The 25,848-nt window shown below is 39.5% G+C and overlaps 1 protein-coding gene across 2 annotated transcripts in view; it reads right to left on the bottom strand.

The window, feature by feature from the left end:
• kcnh2b (potassium voltage-gated channel, subfamily H (eag-related), member 2b) overlaps nt 1-25,848 on the bottom strand; it is a 179,576-nt gene that overhangs the window by 64,685 nt on the left and 89,043 nt on the right. For both annotated transcript variants that reach the window (XM_026362964.1, XM_026362965.1), the window contains exons 3-6: nt 25,193-25,348; nt 24,206-24,419; nt 23,584-23,930; nt 23,290-23,501 (exon numbers count right to left, since the gene is read on the bottom strand). In XM_026362964.1, coding sequence (XP_026218749.1) covers nt 23,290-23,501; nt 23,584-23,930; nt 24,206-24,419; nt 25,193-25,348 — 929 coding nt within the window. The remainder of the gene's footprint in view (nt 1-23,289; nt 23,502-23,583; nt 23,931-24,205; nt 24,420-25,192; nt 25,349-25,848) is intronic.

Raw genomic sequence — 25,848 nt, 5'->3', positions numbered from 1 at the left:
GAAAAGCTGGAAACTATGGCTGACAATGGCAGATCAACGCATGTTCACAAAACAGGAGCTTGTCAATGAACAGCTAAGTAAAGTTTTCATATGAATGGATGCAAAATGCTACAAGAAACATAAATATGTCCCCATTACATTTGGATGGCAAGTATTTCAAACATTACTCAAACATATTGCCTATGACTAGCTGTATGTGATGTCAGATGCAGCAATAAGCTTCCTCTCTACCTTTCTTTCATTTATCATTTGAATTATACATTTCTCCTCTCTTCCTTCCACTCCACCAAACCTATGGCAGCTCTTTTGTTCTCATACAGGTTGCCAAGCAGAATAAATTCACCTTTAATCACAGAGATTATGGTGACTCCCCACTCTCTATTTCTATTACCATGCTCAGATGCCTCCTAGACATCACTCTTCCGCAGGGCGGAGACAGAGAGCAGACTTATTAGCTATCATAACGCTATCTTGACAGAGTTAGAATGAAGTGCATGAGCTGAGGCGGGCCAATCAGAGCCACATCAGTGGTGGTTGAATCAACCTTGAAATGAGCAAAATAAATTGCAGGGGATGTCCTTCAAATAATACATACACATGCTGTTCTAAAAATGAGAGTGATGTGATATTTCTGTGTACGCTTCACATGTGTTGCCTTAGCCAGGGGCTAGGTTCTTTATGAATTTTTAAATGAGCAAAAACTATCTTTTTGGACCTCTGCTCAAATGATAGTAAATGAAACCTATTATTGACTCTGTCCCCACTTTCATTAGGATGCATCCACCGAAGCACTTTATTACTTGAGTAAAAAAACTGAAAGAGAAGCGCAACAGAGTCCCAAGTGCTTCTGCAGGAAGCAATTATTTTTCAGGATATTAGATTTATCAGAATATGTAATCACACTTCCAATTTCATCCTAACTATGGACTTCTGAAAAAGCTGTTTCTTTTGTTTAAGAAGGTAGAAGAATAAGAATGAAATGAGCAAGTGCTCTAAAACCACATCAAGTGGTTTAACAAAAAACAAATGTGGATTACTTGGATCCCATTACAGCTCTGTTACTGAGCTTGAGCGTTTGTTTTATTCTAAATCATAGTTGAAATTGTTTATTTGTTTATACTCACATATACACAGTGTACATACATTTTGTATGTACACTGAAAACAGAGTTTAATGAACATGCCAACCTTGAAATAATATTTTGTATATTTAACCCTTTTCTAAACTCAACTTCTTTTAGCTTTTACCAAACTTACCCCAAATAAATACCTGAGCTCTTGGTTCAAAAACATAATGTGCTGGGGATCCACACGTGAAGCAGGAATGCCCCAAAGAATGCAGCTGGGTTTTGCTGAAAAGCAGGGAGGAAAAGCTCAGCAAATCTCTCCACATTATAAGGGTTGGTTAATAAACTGACAAGACATGCTGTGAGACCACACTTCAGTACGGTTTGATTAAAATGTCATTATAAAGTAGTTGTTGTAAATGGCTGGAAGGTAAAGTGAAAGGTGGCCATAATAAAGATTTTCTCAGACAGTTGTCATTGGAAGACATTACTGCATTAATTAGTTCACACCTGCCATAACTACAAACAAGCAAGATAAAGAAATACAATGCCTGGCTTCTTTCTAAACTACTACTTCTTAAATCTGCATAGGTGGTTAGTCATAGCATGGAGTAGGTGTGAATGTCAAAGTGTCCTCTGATGCTAATACCAGAGCCACTGGATCATGAAAGTTCACACACACAGCTGAGTTGCACTGATTTATAATGGTGCCAGATAACATGCTACTTTACCACCATTCAATCTACTACTGCAATAAAAATACTACTTCTAAGAGATCCTGACTGTCCCACCTTATAATTTGCCTGACGTCTTCTTTTACTCCGGAGTCTGAGAGAGGCTGAATCTAGACAAAACACTGTGTAACACCTGCGGCTTCAAACTTTGACTGACGTAATAATCAGTCCATCAAAGGACTTCAGTCTTATAATTAATCCAGCAGTGACAAATGGTTGGAACTTCACCCGCACACACACCCTGTGTCCCTGAGACTCGACAATAAGTCATTTAGAGCACAAACTTTTATTGATTAATCATTAAACAATACTTAGTGTGTGTCTACATGCACCAGAGAACAATTTATGTATACGAAAACCCCTAGCTTGTAAAGCACTTTTCATAGTACAAAGTACAAAATATGTGTTTTAAGATGAAACTTAAAAGTTGACACTGACTCAGACAGCGGGATTTCCCTGGGCAGGTCATTCTAGAGTTTTGGAGCTGTGAGAGAAAAGATTTAGGCTTGTCTTAATATAGAAGAAGAATGAAGACAATTCAAAGAACATGGTGCCAGTGAAGAATGCTTTTTAAATTGTGAATAGCTGTGGTATATTACAAATTATGAATATGAATATGAGACAAAAGATCAACATTTTAGCTTGTATTTCCAGGTGTTTACATCTGGATCTGATATACAACTTAGGAGATAGCACCTTTTGTCTGAATCCACCCATTTTTCATGTGGAGGGGAATGTATGTGGCAATGTCTTGAGTCATGTGTCTTCTGAAAGAAGAAGCTGTAATTCAACTATGATTTGAACACGTACCACCACTTGCAAAGTGCTACCCCATGTTCCTAACTAATTTTTCAGTGTTACTACTTCTCTGGAATCACGGCGTATTTGACAGATCTGGGACTTCACAATCTTATGTTGGGGAAAAAAAATGTTCTGCAGGCCAGGATGTGAAGCTAGTAGTCTCTCATGCTCTCTGTCTTTGTGTTTCCCTGGCATTCGTCAGCAAGCACTTGTTACTGCTACCATTCTCATACAAAATGGAACAGGCAGCCATAGTTAATTAGCTTGGGGGGTGGATTTACACAAACACAATGGACACATCAGTTACTGCCTTGCTGGCTTGTCACTGTCTCCCTGGGTGGAGGCTGCAAGAGGGATCGTGACAAATGATGTGTGACTGCTGCTACAGTGACAGTCATCAGACAGGTGTGTGTGTGTGTGTGTGTGTGTGTGTGTGTGTGTGTGTGTAGCACTCACAGTCAATCACAGTATCTTGTACAGTGATATAGGCACATATGTCAAAGGAAATAAATGACAAGTGTCTATGTCTGTCTTTTGTTGGGCAGATGCACAACACCTGGTCCACATGTGTCATGTTGTGCGAGCCATGCCATGTTAGTGCTATCAAAACAATATACATGTTTCTCAATTTACAGTGTATTGCAATTAAATTAAACTTTAATGAACTGGCCTAGCCTGTAAACATTAATATTAACATGCATGATTATATTCATGTTTATTTATTGATCAACCTCTGTTGGTAATGCTAATGTTCCGATCTGCCTAAAAGGTCTATACTGATTTTTATGTTTTTATTTAATTGGAGAGCCAAAAATGAAATCCTCTATGTTTTATGCCTCTAGTATTTTCTGTAAAGTCTAGTAATTATTGCAGTGTTTGGATTTTTAAACAAATGGCTTGGAAAGACCTTGTGAGGTTATACACTTTAAAGTAAGGACTGCCTGTGCCTAATTGACTGTGTAAAGAAAATTACTGAAATGAAAATTAATTTTGGTGTGTCATCACAGTTTTATGGCACAATTTTCTTTATGGTGTCAGAAGGCCCAACTTGTATTGATTAAATGGGAATCTTGTCCTTAAATAACTTTGCACCTTCTTAAATTAGATTTCATGAACGAGAGATGAAGACCTAGGGACAGACATTGCAATAGATTTTTTGGATGGCTTTCTTTATTAGATTTCCATCTATCAGTGTCAGACATTAGTGAAGTTGGTTGTGACAGAGGCCTGTATGCATCGCATCAAAGATGCTGCAAAAAGTAGCAGCAAAGAGTGTTGGTGATCAGACAGTGGAAAATCTCTTAATAACACCTCCGCACAGTCTGCTAGTCTTGAGCAAGACCATAAACCTTTACTACGTGCAAATGACCTCTGGGCTTTCTGTTGACACGTGGACAGTGGTGGAATACTGTCTAAAATGTATATTTTTAAAAAGATTTTAATTGCAGACTGAACTGGTTCACAGATAGCTGCATTCTTTATGTTCTGCACTGCTGGCTCATGTACACACTCCGAAATCTCCTTAAACATCTAACTGGAACTTATGCTTGCCTTTAAGAACTTCTTTAAAGAAGTTGCCAAAATGCAGTAAAGTATTGTACATTGGCGACAATCAGCCACAATTTTCCCACTACAGTGTCAGGGCACAATGGTAAATCACACAAGGAACAGAGCAAAACATTAGAACACATTAATAGAATATAATACAGGAATCTTACTGAGAAAACCAAGCTGAGCACTTTAGAAAGAATGCACTATAAATGGATTGTTTCTAATGAAGTACACAAATTATCTACAGACATCCAAAGAAGTGAACCTCAGAAGTAGTTAGTCCTGGTCGCATTGGTTCAAAGTATGAAACAGAACACATTTCTCATTACATTGTGGCCAATAAAGCACAGTCAACTCTCAGGCAATAATAAATTAGATAAAAACCATTAATGAGAATGAGTTCAGTGAATTGAGGGAATGGGTAATAGATAAAAAAAACTGTCTGACACAGGTGACTTCAAGCAGTAATGCAAAGGATATTCTTGGTTCTTAGTTTGCCAAACACACACATATACCAGGCAGCCAGCCCCCCACAGAACTCCACAATGATCTCTGATAACAAATGACACCATTACTTGTCCTCTGTAAGGCTGGTGTCCCACTTTATGTTTGCGTATTGCTGAGGTAGGCAGTGGAATCACAGCCTCAAGTAACAGGGTGGAGAACAGACCCCCGGATCATACATCTTCTAAGGTATCCTGCAAATGTAACGCACACGCTTGTGTCTGTCTCCTTCCTGCCTGCTTGTATGTCCGTGTGTGCTTGAGTTTTAAAGAGGCTCAGCATATGTTTGTACACGTGTGTATGAGTATTGGCTGTAGAGGTTCCAGTTGTGGACCAGGTGCTCCTAATGGCCAATATAATGTATGATATTGTGGCATCAGTGCTAAATATGTCCAAGGTACATGACCTTGTACTTCAGCAGATTGAGCTCATTTGCTCTTTTTTTCAAAAACAATGCTTTATACCATTTGCTTTTTATACATTTTGTAGTTGGCTGCTACAGAGCAATAAAGGTGCCTTTAATAAAATGTGCATGTGTCTGATGTCAGCAACAGTGAGCAGGGCATATAAAAGACTCATTCTTAAATGACACAGCTGAGTTATCTGAACTGCATTAGCGTACTGTATGTGTGCAATAGTACGTCTGGGTGTGTATTCAGCAGGTGTATGACACCAATGTGAGAAAACTGGATACTAGAATGAGGTTGGCACTAGTATCACTAACAGACCTACTGGAAGTAAAGTAATTAAAAGTGATGATTATCGTCACACTGTCTTTATCACTACAAAAAAAAGTAAATCAATAAAAAGGTAGATAGTGTAGATAAATAAACCCTCATTACCTGATGATGATGGTGATGTGTATATGTTAGCTGGCAACAGATGGGAATTACAGTAGCAGCAGTATGATGCACAATGCAAGGTACCCTAAGGACAGGCAAAGGACAACCCCAACAATCCCTCTACCCTCATTAATGACATACACAGCAAAAGAGGGAGATATGGGTGGGTCGGGGGGTGCAAAGGAGAAAGTGATAACAAATGGATTCCACGGTGAAGGATATCTGGACTCTGGGGAGGGGGCATGAGGGACGGATTGGGAAGGATGAAGAAGAAGATGATGGTTTGGTGACGGAAAAAGCTCCAGGGAAATAGGGGAAGGAGAGGTTGAGGTCAAGGGTTGGCTAAGGGCAATGCACAGGACATGTGGAGTATGAGAGAGCGATGCATGAGAAAGACACCTGGAGCTGGATAACAAAGCCTGATTATGGTAAAGAGAGCAAGGCAATGAGTAAAGCTACCCCCTCTGTTAGTAATGCTGATGTGCCCTTGTGCAAGGCCCCAGAGAATGAGACCAATGACAGACATCAAAAGGCAGCTCACAAAAGTTGGAGGGGAATTGTTTGAAACTGTAGAAAATGTGTTTTCAGCCGGCTTTTCCTGGATGAATAAAAAGTTGAAAGAACACAATACAGCAATAACTAATGGGACAGGAAGAGCAAATGTGCTGACAGTGACACAACAATAATATATCTAAAACCTATCAACTACTCACAAACGCAGGAGAAAAGAATAGATATATAGAATGAAATTTACATACAATAAGCTAAAGGAGATTAGCACATAAAAGTCAGAAAATAAAACAAAGTCAGCCAAAACACAACACTGAAAGAAAAGAAAAGAAAAGAAAAGAAAAGAAAAGAAAAGAAAAGAAAAGAAAAGAAAAGAAAAGAATCAATCTAAACTGTTCAGGATGAAGTATTTTAGGGATTCTGTTAAACTTACCACCGGCTCACAGCTCTGGTGTCATTACTGATGAAATATTACCTAATAAAGTAGTAAAATATAACTGTGTAATCTAGAAAGTGAAAGTGAAAAAACTGGGAAGCTGAGGTAGGTTGTTTTATGAGGATGAGAAATGCGCAGAGCGCGGAGACACACGCACACAAAGCTTAGATCTTTTACATCATCTCTTCAGTGGGGCAGGACACTATGAAAGACAGGGGACTTCAAAATAAAACAGGGGTCAGACAAGCCCACTCCATTTAGGAGTAGTATATAAAAATATAAGTTAGTTAAAATAAGCTCTAATAGTTTCCATCTCGAAAACAGCTCCTAGGTGAGAAACCTCACACTTAATTATTTTATTATAATCAATAAAAAACCTTTAATCCTTTAGCAATGGTAGATTTTACTGCAAAAGGATTTACATAATTCTTCAGAGGGAGTTGTGTGAAATCAGTTGGGTCTGAAGACGTTTGGAAGAAAAAAAACAAACATGTCAGAGTGTGGAGTTAGGAACACATGAGCTGATCAGAGCTTTAAATCCAGTTCCTGCCCACAGGGAATAAATACTGTCAATTGGGAGTGTAACAATGTGAGGACGCACTAAATGAGTTTAGTACATCAGGTGTAGGGCAATTTGTTAACTGTTTGCCACCTTAAGTGTAATTCAACATTACTGTCCCTGATGACAGCGAAACTACTGCAGTGTTTCAGGTCATAACATTGTTAATGGTGTATACGTGATGTAATGACTGACATACTAGGATGAGAGGGGATGTAGCAGACAGATTGAAAGCCATGCTTTCAATGAGAAGGGCAAAAAATCAAGAACTGGTTATTAGGTGAGAGTGGAGTTTACAGTATAATCAGTATGATGTGAAGCTACCACAAAAAGTTTAGGCATTAGTATAGAGTGGCTAGAGGAACTTGAAAATGAAAAACACATTTTGACCAAAAGTCATGAATACCAGTTTTAAAATAAAATATACTGTAATCTAATAACTCCTTAATACACTCTGACATGTTGTAAAGGTTATTAAAAATAGACATACTACAGAAGCCAAATATGTTCCCATGTCATAACTGTCCCACATTCCAGTTTAAGAGACCTGTCTGAAAGACAGAAGCTCACAATAGAAAATGACGCTTCTGTTATTTTGGGAAAATTGTCAGTCCACTGCCGACTTCTCACTTGGGAATATCTCACACATTTATTTGTCATAAAAAATGTCAAACTGTGCTTATCATATCATTTGGTGGAAAGAGGATACCTTCATGTAATTTTGTTTATGTACTAATGAGCATGCAAGCATGTGCTTATTTCTGAAGAAATGTGTGCTAAAGCCAGGCAACTGTGTGTTGAGCATCCTTTGCCTAACATATAAAGGTCAGAGTTGATTGTGTGTCAAAGGCTAACTGACACAAGACCTTTCCTAATAAATTCAAGTACAGACAATATTTAGGAACAGTAGTAATGGGAGCAGCAATCTACATCCATTAACAAATTTCACACACTTTCTCACAGAATCCCACTTGCATGTGCCCATCAGGCTCAATACTGAGTGACACACCTATGTTACAGCGGGAAAATGTGCACCTATCACTTGTCAGTTGCAGATGCATAGAAAACAGTAAAGCCCTTCTACATTAAGACATGAGTAATACTAATTCAATTATATAAAATGTAAAAGTATGACAGTGACAGGGAACAATTTCCTACATTGAGTACTTTTACTTCAGTAAAATATGTGAATACTTTCTCCAACACTGGTGCTAAATATCTTAAGTTTTAATTCCTGTTAAGTGTAACTGTCACTGATTATAATAGTTAAAATCATAATAATTAAATGGGCAATGCTGTATACTATCAAACCATAATATTTTTTAACAGTTATCATACCAAACAACAGTTCTCATAATGTAGTCCAACTGTATAACCTTCACCCTGTCTCTCAGGTTCAGCCAACTCATTATTTTACCACCAACCTCTACAAATTATTGCTACTGGCTAATTCACTACCAACTATTTACATCACCTGGTTCATTACAGAAGCAGTGACAACATGATGACTCAACTTCTTCATTAGTACAATGAGTTTGTGTGTTTAAGGGTGTATATGTGGGAAGCATGGTTGAAGACCCTCTTTCTCACACACAAACATACACAGAAATGTGGGAGATCCTTAATGAAAGCCTGACTTCCTATTAATCTGAGAAGCCCATTTGGATGCTGTGGTTGGATTTGTGAAAAAAAAAAGACAGCATAGCACAGTGTATCTTTGCATGTTGCCTGGTAAGAGATGTAGACTCAGCCAATAAAATTGGCATTTAGTTACTATTAAAACAGAAACCTTGTTTTGTTCCTCTTTCAGATGCCAATATGCTTAATATTGTGCTGTTACGTTTATATTTCTTTTTATGTTCAACACCTGCTGAAGGACTGGCAGCTAGGTAGATTTAGGTAGGCAGGTAGATTTTTCCTAGAGATCTCTGATTACTCTGCCATGTAAACGCAAACTGTAATCGGCTTTTTACAAAAGCACATGTGCAAAACTAAGGCTGCAGATACTAGCTCCTATGTTAAAATCTGTGAATGATGCTTTGCTTACTCTTTTGGTGCAAGTATACTTGGATTTCCAGTAACCAGGTTACTTAAGTGCATGTAAACTCGTTCCATGATGATGAGTGTTATGTTCCTCTCCTATTATACAAAAATGGGGTGTCTAACCAGCATTAGCCATGTTCCATGGTCCCAGTTTTGGCGACTATTTACACCAAATACCAACAAATTTCAGTGCATGCATTTTCTTTACTGTAATTAAGATTTATTAAGTATGCACAGATTTTTGCAATGATTAGCATTGTCATAATCACAGGAAAAGTTAATCAGACCTATCTGTTTATGGTATTCACAAAATCCCCTAAATTATCCACCATAGGCACACAAACACACACACACACTCTCTAACAAACACAATGACAGATGGGGTTTGACAGTCCACTTTGCGTGCCGCGCCAGGTGGGGATGACCTTTTAAGACAACTGGCAAACAGAGGGAGCGAGCAAGAGATAGGAAGGAAGGAAAAAGGACAAAAAGGGTGAAGAGAGAAAGAATGGAGAGTCCCACAGAGAGCAGCTGAGGATGTGATGGATTTGCTCTTTTAAAACTGTGAATTGGTGGTCTTTGTGAAATACCACAGGATACTAAAATGTTGCTCCTCATAGCTAATCTAGTGGAACAAAATACTTTTAGTTTAGATTTGTGTTTTTGTCTATTCAGGTCATTTTTACTCCAGGTTTCTGTAAACCACATTAAACTGGCATTTGAGAAGAACCCCTTATGAGTATACACAAATTATCATAACTATTTGTGCATATTCGTGCACTAAAACAGAAACTTTCAAGCACCACTGTAGGTAAACAAATGAAATGTTTTATCGCTGTATCATCATTCTGAACATTTGGCCAGGCACATGTGGAGTTACCTGCTGCTTTTGTTTGAGGGCCAGCTTTGGTTCACTGGATTCTACTTCCTTACCAATTGGTATATGCTACTGCCAAAATTTACCACCATTCAGCTGGCATTTAAAAATCATCTTTTAGTTTTAGCTGACTTCTATTCTGTCCTGTACCTTGTATTGGATGTGTTTGTGTGCTTATTGTGCCATTGTTACATTTCCACATAGCAAAATGAAAGGATACTAAAAAGTGCTAACTCAAGCCAAACCCACACCGTCCACATCTGTAAAGTCAGATGTGACATACTTTGGAATGATGTTAAAGCATTTTAAAACAGCTAAAAGTGCTGATGGTTATGACATTGCACACCATTTTGCTTGCCCTTTCCTGGGAAATGGCTCCCTGCCATGACAGAGTCAACGAGGTGTTTGTGAACATTCCCACGGGACACCATTACAGTATGCTAATAATCACCAAATGTAATTATAGTTCTTCATCGTCTTGCACTGTCAACAATCTCATTCTTATACACAACATGGATAGCCAAATGAATCTGGGGCTTGTTCTATTGCTCGCACTGACAAAGCTGATAAAGCGGGGACACAGACAATGCATGCTAAGCAGTGTCGTGGTGGAGGTATACTAAAAAAAAAAGAGAAATACACTGATACTGTAACTCTCCTTGGGGAACTGGCTGCACAGTCCATACCCCTGACATTTTACTTTCTGCTTTAGTGGACAATAACACAGCTTTTATAGAAAGAGAACAGGACACAGTGCATGAATGGGATGAATTAACTACTAAATACAGATTTAGAGAGAGTCTTTTTAAATGTACATCACACAAATGTCAGGTACATAAATCAATATATAAACAATACATTATTACAGTATTTCAATATTTAATAATGTAGTTAAAAACATTAATTATTTCACCCACAAAAATATCCTGAAGAAAAAGCTTATACAAGTACAGTCCCCAAATTGCCTCTAGCAATTCTTAATGGGGTCCTTTCAGAACTTCTGCCCAAAATACCCTTACAGCCAAGTATGCACTTAGTGTAAGTTCTCAAAGCTAACACTACTGAGGATTAAACATGCCAAATCTTCTTTAAACTGTCCCTATTTGTCATTAATACCGTGGAAACTAGCAGATGCAGCAAAAACTATTTCAGCGCACTACAGTGTGCTCCATAAGTATGTATTCAGCAATTTCTGCTTTAGCTTTCATGCAGTCATTATAAAATGACTTTGACTGTGAGGTCAATCAGAATTTCAACATGAATACAAGGGTATTTTCCCTGGTACTTCTTCAAACATCTGTGATGCTTTTTTTTCATTAGTATTTTACATAAATTTTACATTAACCGAGACAACATTTTAGCCTTCTTAACGTTAAATACATGAAGACGTCAAACTATAGAGAGACAAATAAATAAAACACAATTTACATGTATTTAATACACATTATCCCAAATGTTCCCAGTAGACATGGAGGTATTGGAAGAAGGTAGACAAAAACACCAGGAAGGGCTGACATCTTCAATAAGCCTGAGCTATGACAGCTGTGACAAGGGCTCCCAATGGATTACACACATACGCACACAGACACACACAGACACACAGATACACACACACACACACACACACACACACACACACACACACACAGTCCCACAACACACATTGCAAACTCAGACGTTCTCTCTTTCACAAGCGTGCGGGTGCATGCGTACACACAAACAAACACATGTCAAGTTGAGAAGCGGTTCATTAATACTGCAGGATGTCTTAGATGTGTAGATGGAGCTAATGAGGGTCCAAAGGGCTAACAGAAGCAATGGGCAGCCATTAGACGTGACAGAGGACATTACACCTTTGGATTAAACAAAGAACCACACATATTCCAGCTACAATTTGTTGTAATGTAACAATTTGTTCTCAATCTGTTCATTTTTAGACATTACCAAATTTTGACAGATTACCAACAGAGATGCTGGCACACATACACATACTTGTGAGTTGTGAGTATTTTCCACAAGCAAAAATCCCAGAACTCACCATTATGTCTGAACCTTCGACAGGCTGCAAGAGACTGCACAGACAACTTCCTCACTATGACTCCATGTGCCAAACAGTAAAAAGGCTCTTGTCGCTGCTTGGTGATATTGTTGTTCTTTGTTGCTGCTACCAGTAGTACACCTCACACCTTACTATTATTTCATGTATTGTTGTTGAGACAAAAATGATTAAAACCCAACTAAGAAGCAGTCTTTCTGTCATGATGAGGAGTAAGTAGACTGTTAAGAAGAAGCAGAGGGAAGGCACATAAATAATGAAGTAACCTTGCCTTTGTAGCTAATCCAAAACATATTTTTGCAGTCCGCCTTTGCCTCTTGGTACTGTTACCGACATTCAGCTGTGATATTTTCCCTATTGCACTGCAGCCTAACTTACAAAAGTGCACAAGAAGAAGTGGAAAAAAATGCAATTTGTAATTTACAAAACATGGGCACACACACTATGAGATTAGAAGATGAGGTATAGTAAACCTTAAATTATAGTTTTCTTTAAAGAGGGTTTTGGGTTCAGTACAAGATCTTCTGGAGGACGTGAGGTGACTTAGCTGTCTCAGTTATCCTATTTAGTGAACAGCAAAGCAGTGTGTATTTACATGCACTCAAGTAACCAGGTTACAGTTGGCTTTCATGTAAAAGATATATAAACGGAAAATCTGGTTACCACATCCGGGATAGGAGATTAGAGAAAACTGATTTCCTGAGGCAGAGAGAGAGAGAGAGAGAAAGAAATGAAAAGTAACGATGAAACGTCCACGCTTCCAGCCCAGGGCAGAGGAGAAATCTGATTATTCTTTTGCTGCATGTATACTCGAATTTCCAGTAAGCTGGTTACTTGAATTCATGTAAATGCACTGAATGTCGTCAATGTCCTGTAATTACACTGGACAGGGTGAAATTTCGCCAATGGCTGTTTTCCTGTTCAAATTCAGCCATGCTTTATTGTCTACTTGGCCTCGGTCCATTCTAAAGACAATGTTGTCTCTCCTTGACTCTGTGAATCCTTATGAAACTCCTGCTCCTTAATAAAAATAAAAATATACGTTCAAAATGATTCAAATAAAAAACAAAGGTGAGAGGTGAAAACAGAGAGCAATAAAAAAAAATAAGAACAGAGAAGGGGATAAATTGAGAGAGAAAACAAGGGAGATGGATCTAGTGAGAAAAAAGCTGAAAGAAAGGGAGTAAATGAGAGCGCCGGGAACAGAGTAGAGTCTCCTGCCGACTTTAACTTTTCAGTCCCAGCAGGTGGGTCGACAAGAATCTCTGGACAGAATCCCAGCTCCCATGATGCTCTGCAGCAGTTCATAATAAGAGCGACATGGCATGACAAACTGTTACAATGCTGACAAGTCACGTTCAGCTGCTGAACAACCTCCGGCTTTAGTAGGACACACAGAGCTGCTCTCACTGAACTGGCCAGGTGGTGCTACCATCTTACACACAAGCACCTGAGATGAGACGACCCACCCCGCCAATACTCCTGCATGGATTGGTCTGTTTCACAGTTAGTGAAGTTGTGTGCTAAGCAGTTTTCTGTACAGGAAAAAAAAGCTAACCTGAATAAGATACAATAAGAGGTTATTTCTCATTGTGGTGTGTCATACTGGGGCCTGATTTCTGTGTTTGTGTATACATTAACAGTATGTGGGGTGTATGTTTGTCTGCAGGAGCAGAAGATTATTAATGTGACGTGGGGGTGTGTGTGTGTGTCTACATGAAGTAATTTGTTAGCACACAGATGAACCAGAAACCTTGAAAACAGGAGCTGCTCCATGCAAGCTGCACATGCAGATGGTCGATTCACAAGCCAATGGGCAGACACTGGGGAAACACACACACACAAACACACGCATACATCACCATGCCTAAATAAATATGAAAGCACTGCCTATGATCTACCGTGCCTCTTCTGGTGAACATGCTTTTAAAATACTGTGTTTTCTAAAGCAATTAAAGTTTAATAACATTCTTACTAAGTCTTATCAACATCAAGTCTAAAATACTATTGGGAACCTAGAAGCCCCGTAGACAGGGTGTCTTGCTTGAAGGCATCTATAGTTAAACCCAAAATTATTAGGCGCCTTTATGCAATCAAACAAAATGTTCAATGCCAGTCCAGTGCAGTGAAGAATGCTCTGAGCTTTACATTGGAGAACTAAACAGCCACTACACAGGAGGATGGCACAGCACAGAAGGAGTAACACCTCAGGACCTACGTCAGCTGTATGCCCTTATCTAAAGGACAAAGGACAATCATTTGAGGACAATGATGTTCACATATTGGACAGAGAAGATACGTGGTTTGAGAGAGGGGTGAGGGAAACCTTGCATGTGCAAATCAACACCCCCTCACTCAACAGAGGTGGAGGACTTAGACGCAACCTGTCTTCTATTTATCATGCTGCCCTTTCATCCATCCCCAAAAAGATCAGGCCCAATTCACACCTGCACCACGTTGGACACACCTAACAACCCACTTCAGGGGGTAGGAGGGGTTGGCAGAGGTGTGACTATTACCTCTTTTCACTCCATCCCCTTCCATTGTTTTACCCAACAAGCCTACTCAGGCCAGATGTGAAGAAAAACTAACCTGAAAGATAAATTTGTGGTCTCTAACCAACTATCTTCAGAGTGAAGAACTACTTGGATGAGTAGTCAAACATTTCAACCTAACAAGAAGGAAGTCCAGTTGCCATGAAGGTGATAGGGTTCAAGAATTCTCCAAAATTATCCTACCCCCCTTGGATCTCACTCAATACGCAAATATACAAATCAGTATAACTCACAGAAGAGGCTCTTCATAACTGCCATTGTTCAGCCATATACAATATGTATATGTTGTTTGTGCATGACTAAAGTTATATATTGCGCTGCAGCTGTGAAGCATGTCTAGCTGCAGTTCTGCTCCACTGGTATTGACATGATATTTCTGCAGGGTGGGAGGTCTGGACCAGGGTCATGGATAATGACTAGGTTTAAATGGCAGCCTCTGCTTCCACTCCCTGGCAGCCGCCAAGCAGTCGACGCTGAGCAAATCTCTTGAGAGATGCTGTAGTCTCAAGAGGAACTCCTGTCCTCATACTACTGTAGGTAATCGCTTTGGTGTGTGTGTGTAAGACAGAGCCACATCAAGTCGATGTTGAAGTTAAAGGGTATACCTTACATGCTGTGTATAGTCTTACTATTCGTGATAGTGTTACAGCAAGTGAACAGTATTAGTAAACATATAGGGAAGATTGCTGTCACTGCATTAATTAGGAAATCAAAGACAGTGATGTACAATACTGCTATTCTATCTGTGTTACCTTACTTCTAACTGTTAGGGCAAACTGAAGGTTTAAACACCCAAACTACACCTCATACAGTAGAAGTGGTGAGAATATATAATACAGAACTGTGGAAACTATCTTCCGGCTTAACTATAGGTGTGAACAATAAAGGTTGCATTTGTGTACGGTTGTGTGTCAGTGACAGAGCACCTTAATGCCTTCCCTGGTTTACTTCACTGACTCCTGAGATGAGCCAATTTCTATGCTCTGCCCTTCCCCTCCACACTCTTTTTTGAATTGGTCCGAGGTAGGTCCTTCACTAACCTCATCTGGAAGTAATCATTTGCCATGGAGTAATGAGTGAGTGTACAGTACAGGATTTTCATGAAGGTCACAAAGGCTGCATAATAGAGTCCAATGATTTGACTACTAACCTAACCAATGAAATAAATAGCAATTCTGTTGAAAGACTGATGGCTCCTCGTGGTTGCATTAAAACCACACTGTGACAAAAAAAGCTTGAACAATCTTATATTTACCAAAGTAGAACACAAATTGGGAACTTACTTTTCTTTACTGTATTTACTTTTTCCTTTTTACTTCTTTTCTGATATTCCATCGTTTTTTAAACTATAATTGTTCTTCTACTCCTTACCTCATTCTTTCATTATACCGTATGTACTGTTTGGCAGCAAACAGGGGATGCATCCAGTCATGTACCACATAAACTGCACAAAACTGTAATACAGCACTCTTGGTCAAAAAGATGCATTCTCTAGCAAAAACAGATATATCTCTGTTATCAGACATGTATCCACATCATACCCAACCATGGCGGCCAAGTCAAAGAAGCAACCAGGTCATACGTAAGTAGGGTAAATGATACACCAATCAATGGTTCCTTATTCTTAGGACCTTGAGCCCTCTCTGATTCCATTACCTGATATGATGAGGAAGGGCAGCCAGGCAGTGAGGAAGGCAGGCCAAGCCCACTACACTGTGATTAATGGGGCCAGGGCCAAGGAAATGGGTCATATAGACAGAGAGCAGGAGGAAGCAGGGGAGAAAACAAAGAAAAGAATAATTATATGCTGAGGGACATGAATGGAAAAGATGGGAAAAGGCAGAAAACAGCAGGAGAGAGGAGAAAGGATAACGAGAGAAAGTAAAAACAAAAAGAATTGAATGAGAAGGAGCAGTGTGCACAACATGAATAAAAAGGACATGACAGGTAAAAATAAAAAAGGAGAACAGGGTGTAACAGATGTGTAACACAAGATTTGTAGAGAAAGAAGAAGAAATGGATAGAGAGATAGTCAGAGTGGGTGAAGACTTTGTGGCCCCGAATGCCCCTTGGTCTTTCATCTGCTGCTCTGTAATTTTTTGCTCTCTCTCTTTATGCACATCTTCCACGTCACTCTTACACTATTATGCCACCTGCCCAGTCTGCCATACACCACACGTGAGTCTGTGTGTGTGTGTGTGTGTATGAGGGATGGCAGGGAGCTACCCTGCCAACCATGGCAAAAGGTGTTCAATCAGACTGCAAACAGATTGAGAAGGCTTCCTGTCTGGGTGTGAATTAGAGCTGGACAGATTCAGTTACCCAGTCCCTGCTGAGCAAGTACATCATACAAACACACACACACACACACACACACACACACACACACACACACACACACAAACACACACACACGCACTCAGAAATATAAAAGGATAAGGCTGACAATAAATAGTGAAGAAAGAGAGAGGCAGAAACCATTTCATTGTTTAATTTTTAAATTATGAAGTTGTGACTTTAGTTGTGGGCTAAAGTCTTTTTATTCTAACTTTTATTAACATCAATGAAACTGCATAACTGATGTAGTAGTCATTTATGTCATTTATATTCCTGTACATAAAACCTGTAAAACTTTACACTAAATCTTCAGAAATTGCACTTCCCTATTCCTCCAGCATTACCACAGATTTCTATCACATGTACAATAAGTGGTGCTTGTCCTCAGGCTGCTGTTTCAGAGACGCACCAAAAATTACTTGTGACCAACTAATGTTATATAGAGCGTTACAAATGGCAAAATCAATGTCTGTTTAACATTGTTTCAATACGATGGTTCTCAGCACCAGGAGGGAAAAATAGATTTGTCAGTTATAGATTGTCTGGGGGACAACATTTTCAAAGTCACTTGTGACATCACAGTGAGTTAATATTAAGATTCATGGATTACTTACAAAACTTCAACTGAGAAAAGTTTAACTTTTTACCTGAATGAAGTCCTTGATTTGTATTTAAGTCCCATATTATATTCATAATGACTAAATAATAGAAACATTATGCAGTTGTATCCCCTAAATATTTAATTGATGACAGATGCAATGGGGAAGATTTAAGTGAAGTTAAGTTATTAAGTTAAGTAAATTCAGTGGTTCATCCATTTTAACTCATGACAGTGGCTCATCTTAGCAGCATGCAGGACCAAAGTGTCTGTTTTGAGTGATTGATTTTACATCTTAAAGCAAGTGATATAAATGTTCCTGTGAGAGATATACAGGGTAGCAATGATTAAAGTGAAATATTACAAAAAAGCACGAGCCATAGAGGCACAACCTACCCTGATTCCAGAGTTGTGCAGTAAAAAGTTAACAAAACTGAACTAGTGTCAGTTTTACCACAGAGAAGTGGGAGTTCATCAGCAGTTTATCACACAAATTATATGGGCTTGGCATTTTGTGTGTGAAATGCTGGTAACACTCAGGGAAAGAAACAAATGATAGATCTTACAGCATGCAAGGTGTCGAAAGGTGTCTGGATGATATTGAATGACCCAATTTTCAGATAGGATGTCTGTGAAAAATAAAGTACACAGTAATGATCTGGCCAGCACTGTTATGACTGTGTACATCTGAAGTCTACATGTGATTACTAAACATTGTAGAATCTAGGGGCACCTGAAAATATTATCTTTTTTAAATATCATGTCTTTGTAGTGACAAGTTACTTTAAGGCACCAACAACATGCTTCGCTTCTTTGTGGTCCATTGAACTCACACAGAGGAAGCACTCAATCAATTTGAGGTATTGAAGCAGAGCCGCTGAGCAGTCAGCTAAATTACAGTCCTGCAGGTTGAGTGTGTCACATGATTCCAGACTCTATTCCAGTCCATTTAACTGACAGAGCCAGGAACTGGCAATCCAGCACATCTTTCTCCAAATCTTACAATATTGTCATATTGGAAACTGCTCGTCAACGACAAACAAATCCTGATAATTAGGAGGAAACAGGGCTATCTGAATGATAAAAGATGATTTAAAATACATGCCATGAAATATGGCACTTAGTGTCATTTCTGTATAGTGCATAACATTCTTTTTTTACTTAATGAAAACCACTGCAAACACAAAGTTTCATTGTTTTATCTGCTGTTCAAAAACACTTTGAAGACAAAACAATTAAAAATGTTAAATGTTGAGATGTCATAAAATGTTGACATATGCAGACTAAATTGAAAGTGGACACAGAGAAGACACACTTTCAGATGTCTTTGAAACTATCTCCTAGAGTGATTAACACATCATTTTGCAGAAGCCCTCATTTCTACTAATTTCTGTGCTATTGAATGGACACTGCACTGCTGGAGAACTTGGCCAGAGGCGCTCATCTCACCAAAAAAACCACTGCGTCACATTAGAGCCCTGCCCCCTTGGCGCTGTCTCAGCAAAAAACATGTGCCACTGCTACAAATGCCTTTTTTGAATCATTCACGTCATACACTATTTAAAGAGTTCATGCATATGCATAGGACTCTGGCTGGTGGGCAATTCAATTGATAGAGTAACAGGGACTGCAGTCGCTAACAAACATTAATGAAGTAGTGTCATACAGGGAAAATGAACACTGATCAAAGCCTCTGTTATATTTTTAATCTTCTGAGAAAGTTCACAGCTGTTTTCCCTAATGTATAATCAAAGTTTAACTGTAAGACTGCTCTAGTTTTTACACCACACTCCTTCCACTCACTGAAGAATCTAAACTCAACTGAGTGGTTGACTACAAAGCTAACCCTAACCCTGCCAGTAATGAAGATATTGTCTTAAAAAACAGAAGTCTGGGAATAAATTAATATGCGTTCAACTGTAAACATTGTGGGGTCTGTAATTACAGGTTTGCAGTCATCCAGATCATGTTATCTGGAAACTGTCAGTCTGAGAAAAGTCAGTAGGAGACCTTACATTCATAATCATAATCCATTAAATGTTCATTTAATTTCTCACCTGGCCTAAATGGGCTTGTTAGGTGGACAATGAAAGTGGGGATTGTGAGTTTAAAATCCTAGTTTCTGTATGGCTTTGACACTGACTGACTATTACATTTCACTATGTTCTCCAATGAATCAGACAACAGCATCTATCAAAGTGCACAATTTGACTGTCACACTTTTTCACATGCGTACCAGTTCAACATCTCAGACGTAACCTACAAACATGAATGTGAAGCTTCAGTATAAAAGACCAAATAAAACCTCAACTGGGCATTAAGGCCCGTAATGTGAACACTGCCTAAAACACTGTTGACAGCCGGTGCATCAAACCTTCAAATTCTGACACAAGCTAAAGTGATTCTCTGTGAGATTTTAAGGAGATGGAGATGATTCCTACCACTTTGCTGCTGGACACCGTGTGTGCCATCCATTGCTCCATTGGAGCTCACTGTGGAGTTAGATGTGACAGGCTGCTTGAGTGGAAAAGCTGTGTGCGGGGTGGGGGGTATAAGAGAGAATCAGGGGGTTGTGAGTTTGCCCTACTGTGTGTGTATGTGTGGGTGTTTATAGTGCATGTTCACGTCTGTAAGTAGGCCATGAATGGAGCTTTGCGTTTGCGTCAGGGATTTCGTATGAGAATGGGCAAGTGCGGAGTATATATCCTAACCCGTAGCCAATCAAGTGTGCCTTCTAGGACCTGACCATAGTTCCATAGCAAAGTGTGTATGTGTGTGCAGTGAGGCATGACCCCAGTTGTTTCTATACAGTTCAGTGGTCTACTCATCCCTTAATGCCTCTCCAAACACTAAACATCCTTCTCTTTCTTAGCATCCTCTCAATCCATCCATCCCCTCAAGCAATCTATCCAGCAACCCCTATCACACCCGGTAATGTGTCAATCATAAGTGACCAGCACAAAATATATAAAAGCTAAAACAAAGAGGCAAAGCTGTAGGGAACAGTTTTCATTGACTGTTACCATTTGAAATGCTGATGCTAGCATATTTGCATTTAGAGACAGCGGAGACATTTACATGTGCACAAAGCAACATTCATGAGTCAGTGTGAGTGGAAGAAGATTGATCATGCACACAGGAGGCACAGGAGGCAAGAACCAACATGTTCAGAACAGAGCAAGGGGACAGTGCCACGAGTAATTCTAAAGCCAAGAGAAAATTTGCATGTGCTCTTGCTTAGGGTGTCAGATGTTTTATGGAACACCTAAATTATTCACTTCTCTTTGCCTTTCAACATCACCCTCTCTGCCTCTCTGAGGGTTTGCTGGGGCCCGTCATCTCACTATCAAGAGCTGCCACCTTCAGGACAGAGCTAATAATGCAGCTGATCTTACAACAACAGAATATTTACTGAACAGAACAACAGAGCTCAGTGGTTGCAAGCTTCTCTCTTTGTAGTTAAAGGTTAACTGATCACTGAAATCAGCTGGTGTAGCTGAATGAAAAGCAGCTGATACTTGAACTCCACAGGAAAGTCAGACATTCATAACTTGAGCATTTCTTTTTCTTTTCTATAAATCCTAATAACCCATACTGTAATTACTTCAATACACTCCCCAGTATGAAGTCACACCATATGCACATACATAGAGTACACACTCACAGCTGCCGAGGACTATGATCTGACATTGCCAGCTGCAGGCAGAATCTGGCTTATATTGTGGTGCCTTATCGAGTCCAGATTATTCTCTGTTTATGTCCATGTTCTTACTCAGACAGAAAAGATAACATTTCTCAGTAAGGCACTATGAAAGAAAAGCTCATTTATATTTCTCTGTAGTAACTTCGTGGAGGCTACAGTCACAACCGAGAGATTATCTTCAAGCTTTACTGCTCTTTTGTCATCTCTTTTCTTACAAAAACGAGAAAGAGACATAAACACCAGACTGTCAACTTGAGAATTAATGTCTATGTTGGAGTTTAAATACAATAAAAATGACCTTTCAATGCCTGTCTGACGGTCCACTATAAGACAAAATGCAAAAAAAATCTAATCCATTGCGTAATTTATCATAAGACTCAGAGAGTTAAACATTATTTCTCAAACGTTCTTATTACTCAAACTCTTTGATGAATGGCATGAGATAATGTTTTAAAGCAGGAAAATATACTCTAACATTTTATTTCCAATAATAAATTTGACCATCAAATAATCATCAAAAAGACAGGTAATTAAAATCGCAAACGCTATTTTATCTTGTAACAATTCCAAGACCCTTTCTGATAAAATAGAGACATTTAGGTATATCCAATCACCATTCATTTCACTCACTGCAATAACTGTCTGTTATATCCTGTTAGTGCTTTAGGGATGTGAGATGTTATCTTTGCCAGACGGCTGTCATTTTTTAAGTTTATGGCACATTTCTCTCTTTAATTGTTTCCCCCACTGTTTCAAGTTTCATATGAGGAGATGTAGGCTTTAAACTGATTCATTTACAGAGATCAGATTGATAACATGGCAAACTGACTCAGAATCTCAGAAATCACTGTTGACTGAATGCATGCACACATACACACAAAGGGTAAAGTAAGTAACTTAGAAAATCTATGTAGAAATGTACAACTATATAGCAAATAAGTGTGTGATTCATCTCTAACACTTGATTTGAGAAAAATAATTCATGTTTATATTATACAGGCACATTTTTAAGGGCTAAGGACATTTCTTTCTCTGCTCAATAAATGAAGACAGCTCAAAAACTCTGAGCACAGTCTAAAATAAGAAAGAACAATGGCCTGTGATGGAACATCCTAATTAACCTGCTTCTTTGGAAGACATCTTCCCCTGATTAAAAAAAAAACTCAACACTCAGTTAAGATTTCTACACAAGTAGACAAGAAAACCTTGAAAAAACATGGAACCTTTTCCTATAAATTATGTTCTTATCTGGCATCCACAAAAATATTTTATATCCCTGGTCAATTATTTACTTTTGTTAAATGTGGCTGCTATTTTGTGCAACAGAATAATCACCTAGGTAAGATAATGAAGCCAAAGCACAGTCCTTCTCTCCAAGACTCACATCACATGTATCCTGAAACGCATGGAGTAATTTCTGACTTTATCATTTTTGTCAATTAAAGACATCTGGTGCTCCAGTTTCTTTTGCATTTCTATTTCATACAACCTAAACGCAAACAGCTACAGGGATTGGCACTGTACAGAGTGTTCTTGTTACCAGGTGTTGACTATATAAGACAGAAATTTAGGATATCTACAGAGAGAAGTTGCTTTTTTGGGAGCAATTAGGGTGAGAGAGGTGATGAATTTGCCGAGACTCAGCTGTTCTGTCAGTGGAGGGAAATGGGAGTTGGACAAAATAAGCTTGAGAGAATGTGAGCTAATGAAAGCAGTGCTTCACAACATGTCCTACATGTCCTTTCTCTGTTTTTCCCCAAGTCAATTACTGGTAATTGGAATGCCGTCACTCCACTCTCCATCATCATCAATTCATCAGAACTCAATTCTCTTTCACTGATGCTGGTTCTACAGTCATTATCTCCCAGGAACGACTACAACAATCAAACTAGCCTGGGGGAGCTAAGTGAATTAAGCTGAGCTAGTAACATCTCTGTCATTGATCAAATACACACGTGAATATTGTTTCCTTGCACAGGTGTAGCCATCTCAAGTAATTAATGCCCAAGGTTCAGTCTAACACAACAATGTATCAGCAGCCCAGACAGTTTCAGACAGACTGAAGCCTTCACAAATTACACAAGCATCACAAACTTTCCAAATGTACTGTGTCCTACCTGTGTGACTTTCTCTGTGACGTTGTGTGTCCGGTCAATGAGTTTACAAGGAGCTATGATGTCCATCTCCCCAGTGGGCAGAGCGATAAGTGGGTCAGGTTTGAAGTCCACAAAGTTGAGAGTGATCTGAGGGATTTTGGAGATGGTGCGGTACCGCATGAGGTCCGAATCTGACGTGGAGTTCAGTATGTTGGACTTACTGTTTACAGCACCTGCAACAAGCAGTGAACACTAAGGTAAACATCTAAGAGAACAGTAGAAAAGGCCCTATGTTATTCACCTCCTCTTTCTCACCAGTGCTGCTGCTGCTTGGTCGGATACTTGCTCTCCGGTTCTTGCGGTCCCAATCGGACCTCATGGCCTCTATCTCGTCGACAGAGGATGCGCGACGCATGCTGTGGAAGCTTTCTCGGGAGCGGCTGTGTGACAGGGAGCAGTTAGAACCCGATGCGTCGGGGTTAAGGCTGAGGCGATGATGGGTGGGGGCTACGCAAGGCGACGACTGGGTAAGAGGGCCAACCAAGTGAACTCCGTGTGGAAGAGGTGGGGGTGATGGTGGAGGAGGGAGTGGAGGAGGCTCAGAGCCCAGTAAGATCCGCTGGTCCTCCTGGCGGTCTTCCGGCCACCTCTGTAGAACTGACCTAAAAATCAGAAAGGAATGTAAACAACAGCAAGTGTCTGTTAACCAACAGTGGCTTTTAACCTCACCGTAGGGGGAAAAGCAACAAGGGAGTTCCCATGCAGGAGGTATTAAAGATTCATTTTCTAATGGAAAGTTGTACTGTGCTCAAACGACTGTCATATACCTTTTTACAAGATTAATGAATCTAATGATAATGATTGAGTATGATGTTCCACCGCAACAGTAAATAAGCTCTATCCATCTCTGTTTGTCCTTAACATGTCCTTGGCCTACCTTTTCCCACTGATTTGCTCTTGGCGGTCTGGTGGTAACAGGGGAATGGGCAGAAACTCCCCCAGGCCTAAGGACTCAGGATTGTGTTGGTCTGGACGCAGCGGTAGCGGTGTAGCAGTGGGGATGTGACCAGCCTCCGCGTCGTCCAGAGACACTTTACTGTTGGACAGGGAGCGCAGCAGGGGAAAACGCAGCTTGAATCCCCTAGGACGACCTTATGGACAGAAACAGGAGAGAGGATGAAGGATAAAAGTCAGTGCCTGCAGAAGAACTAGTGGATTTCTAATATTAAAGTGTGGCAGAGACGAAATAGGTGTAGAAATATGAAAGAAAAGAGAGAAACAGGCAAAGATTATAGGATGACACTCTAGGTAGTGGAGGTCAAGCTAGGACAGAGCGAGGTTTGAAGCACATATTACTGAGCCCAACAGACACTGGAACTACAGTTTCAAACCAATCTAATGGGATTTGGGTCAGTAACACTGATTAGATTTAATGTTAAAAACAAGGAATTTGGATGAGCGAAAGATTTAATTTCAAATCACTGTCCCCTGGGTTACGCCTCTGTACACAGACAGTTCATTAAAGAAAATAGCATTTTGTCAATCCCAGGAGTCACAGGAGTAAATGTCAGGACCACCTGGTCGGTCTGCAAAATAAAATGAACAAATGATCCATGTGAATTAAAGTGATGGTTCTCGCTGCTCGCTGACTGAACATATTAAGTCCATTTCAGTTATTCAAAAAGCCCAGACCCAGTGAAATTTACCAAAAGTGGTCTTCTGTACAGTGCAAATACTGTATTGATAACTACTTCTTTTCTATTAATAGGTAATGCCATTTATTGTGTCACTGATTTTTTTTAAGTTAACTAATTCAAAACCATATTCAACTATAAACATATATATAAAAAGCAGTTGCTGAAACCTTTCTTAAGAAGTACAGAGCAGAGAGAAACAAAAGGCAAAGGGTATAGATATATGCTACCAGTGACAAGCCAGGTGGGCAGGCGGTGGTTGAGCTCCTGTTTGCGGTCTCGAAGTGTTTCCTCTGTCATGACCTCGAAGTTGAGGATGAACATGATCACCAGGCCATCCTCGTTCTTCACCGGCACCACATCCACCATACACAGAAAGCACTGACCTGCGTAGGCAGAGGGATAGATCAACAGTTCAGACAGACTGATGTATTTGGTAAAGGCTTTTATACTAGGCCTTAACACTGCCTAATAGACAGGCATACAGTCTAAGACAGGGGTCGGGAACCTTTGACACGCAAAGAGCCATTTGGACCCGGACCCACGAAAAAAAAACACTGCGAGCTGCAAATACTTTTTGACATCCAAAATGAAGATAACACTGTAGATATAGTTTTTTTTACCTTTACTCTTTGTATAAACAACTGCAGTGTGTTGCTTATGAAATTTACTAAGTGCTACAGAGAAAATTACATTTAATTTATGTCATGGACTCTTAAAAAAATAACAAACAAACAAAAAAAACATTTCTATCTATCTATCTTTTGTTCTTCCTGTCACTTAAACAAAGATGCAGTGCAACTTAAACATTATGTTCTTTTTTCTTCTGCTTCTCCTCTTGTCCTCTGTCAGTTACTGGTTGCAAACCTCCTGGTCTTCATTGTGA

The sequence above is a fragment of the Anabas testudineus genome, chromosome 2 (assembly GCF_900324465.2).
Source record: "Anabas testudineus chromosome 2, fAnaTes1.2, whole genome shotgun sequence".
NCBI lineage: Eukaryota > Metazoa > Chordata > Actinopteri > Anabantiformes > Anabantidae > Anabas > Anabas testudineus.
Note: the sequence above shows the minus strand (reverse complement) of the source record. Positions and strands in the feature narration are given on the sequence as shown.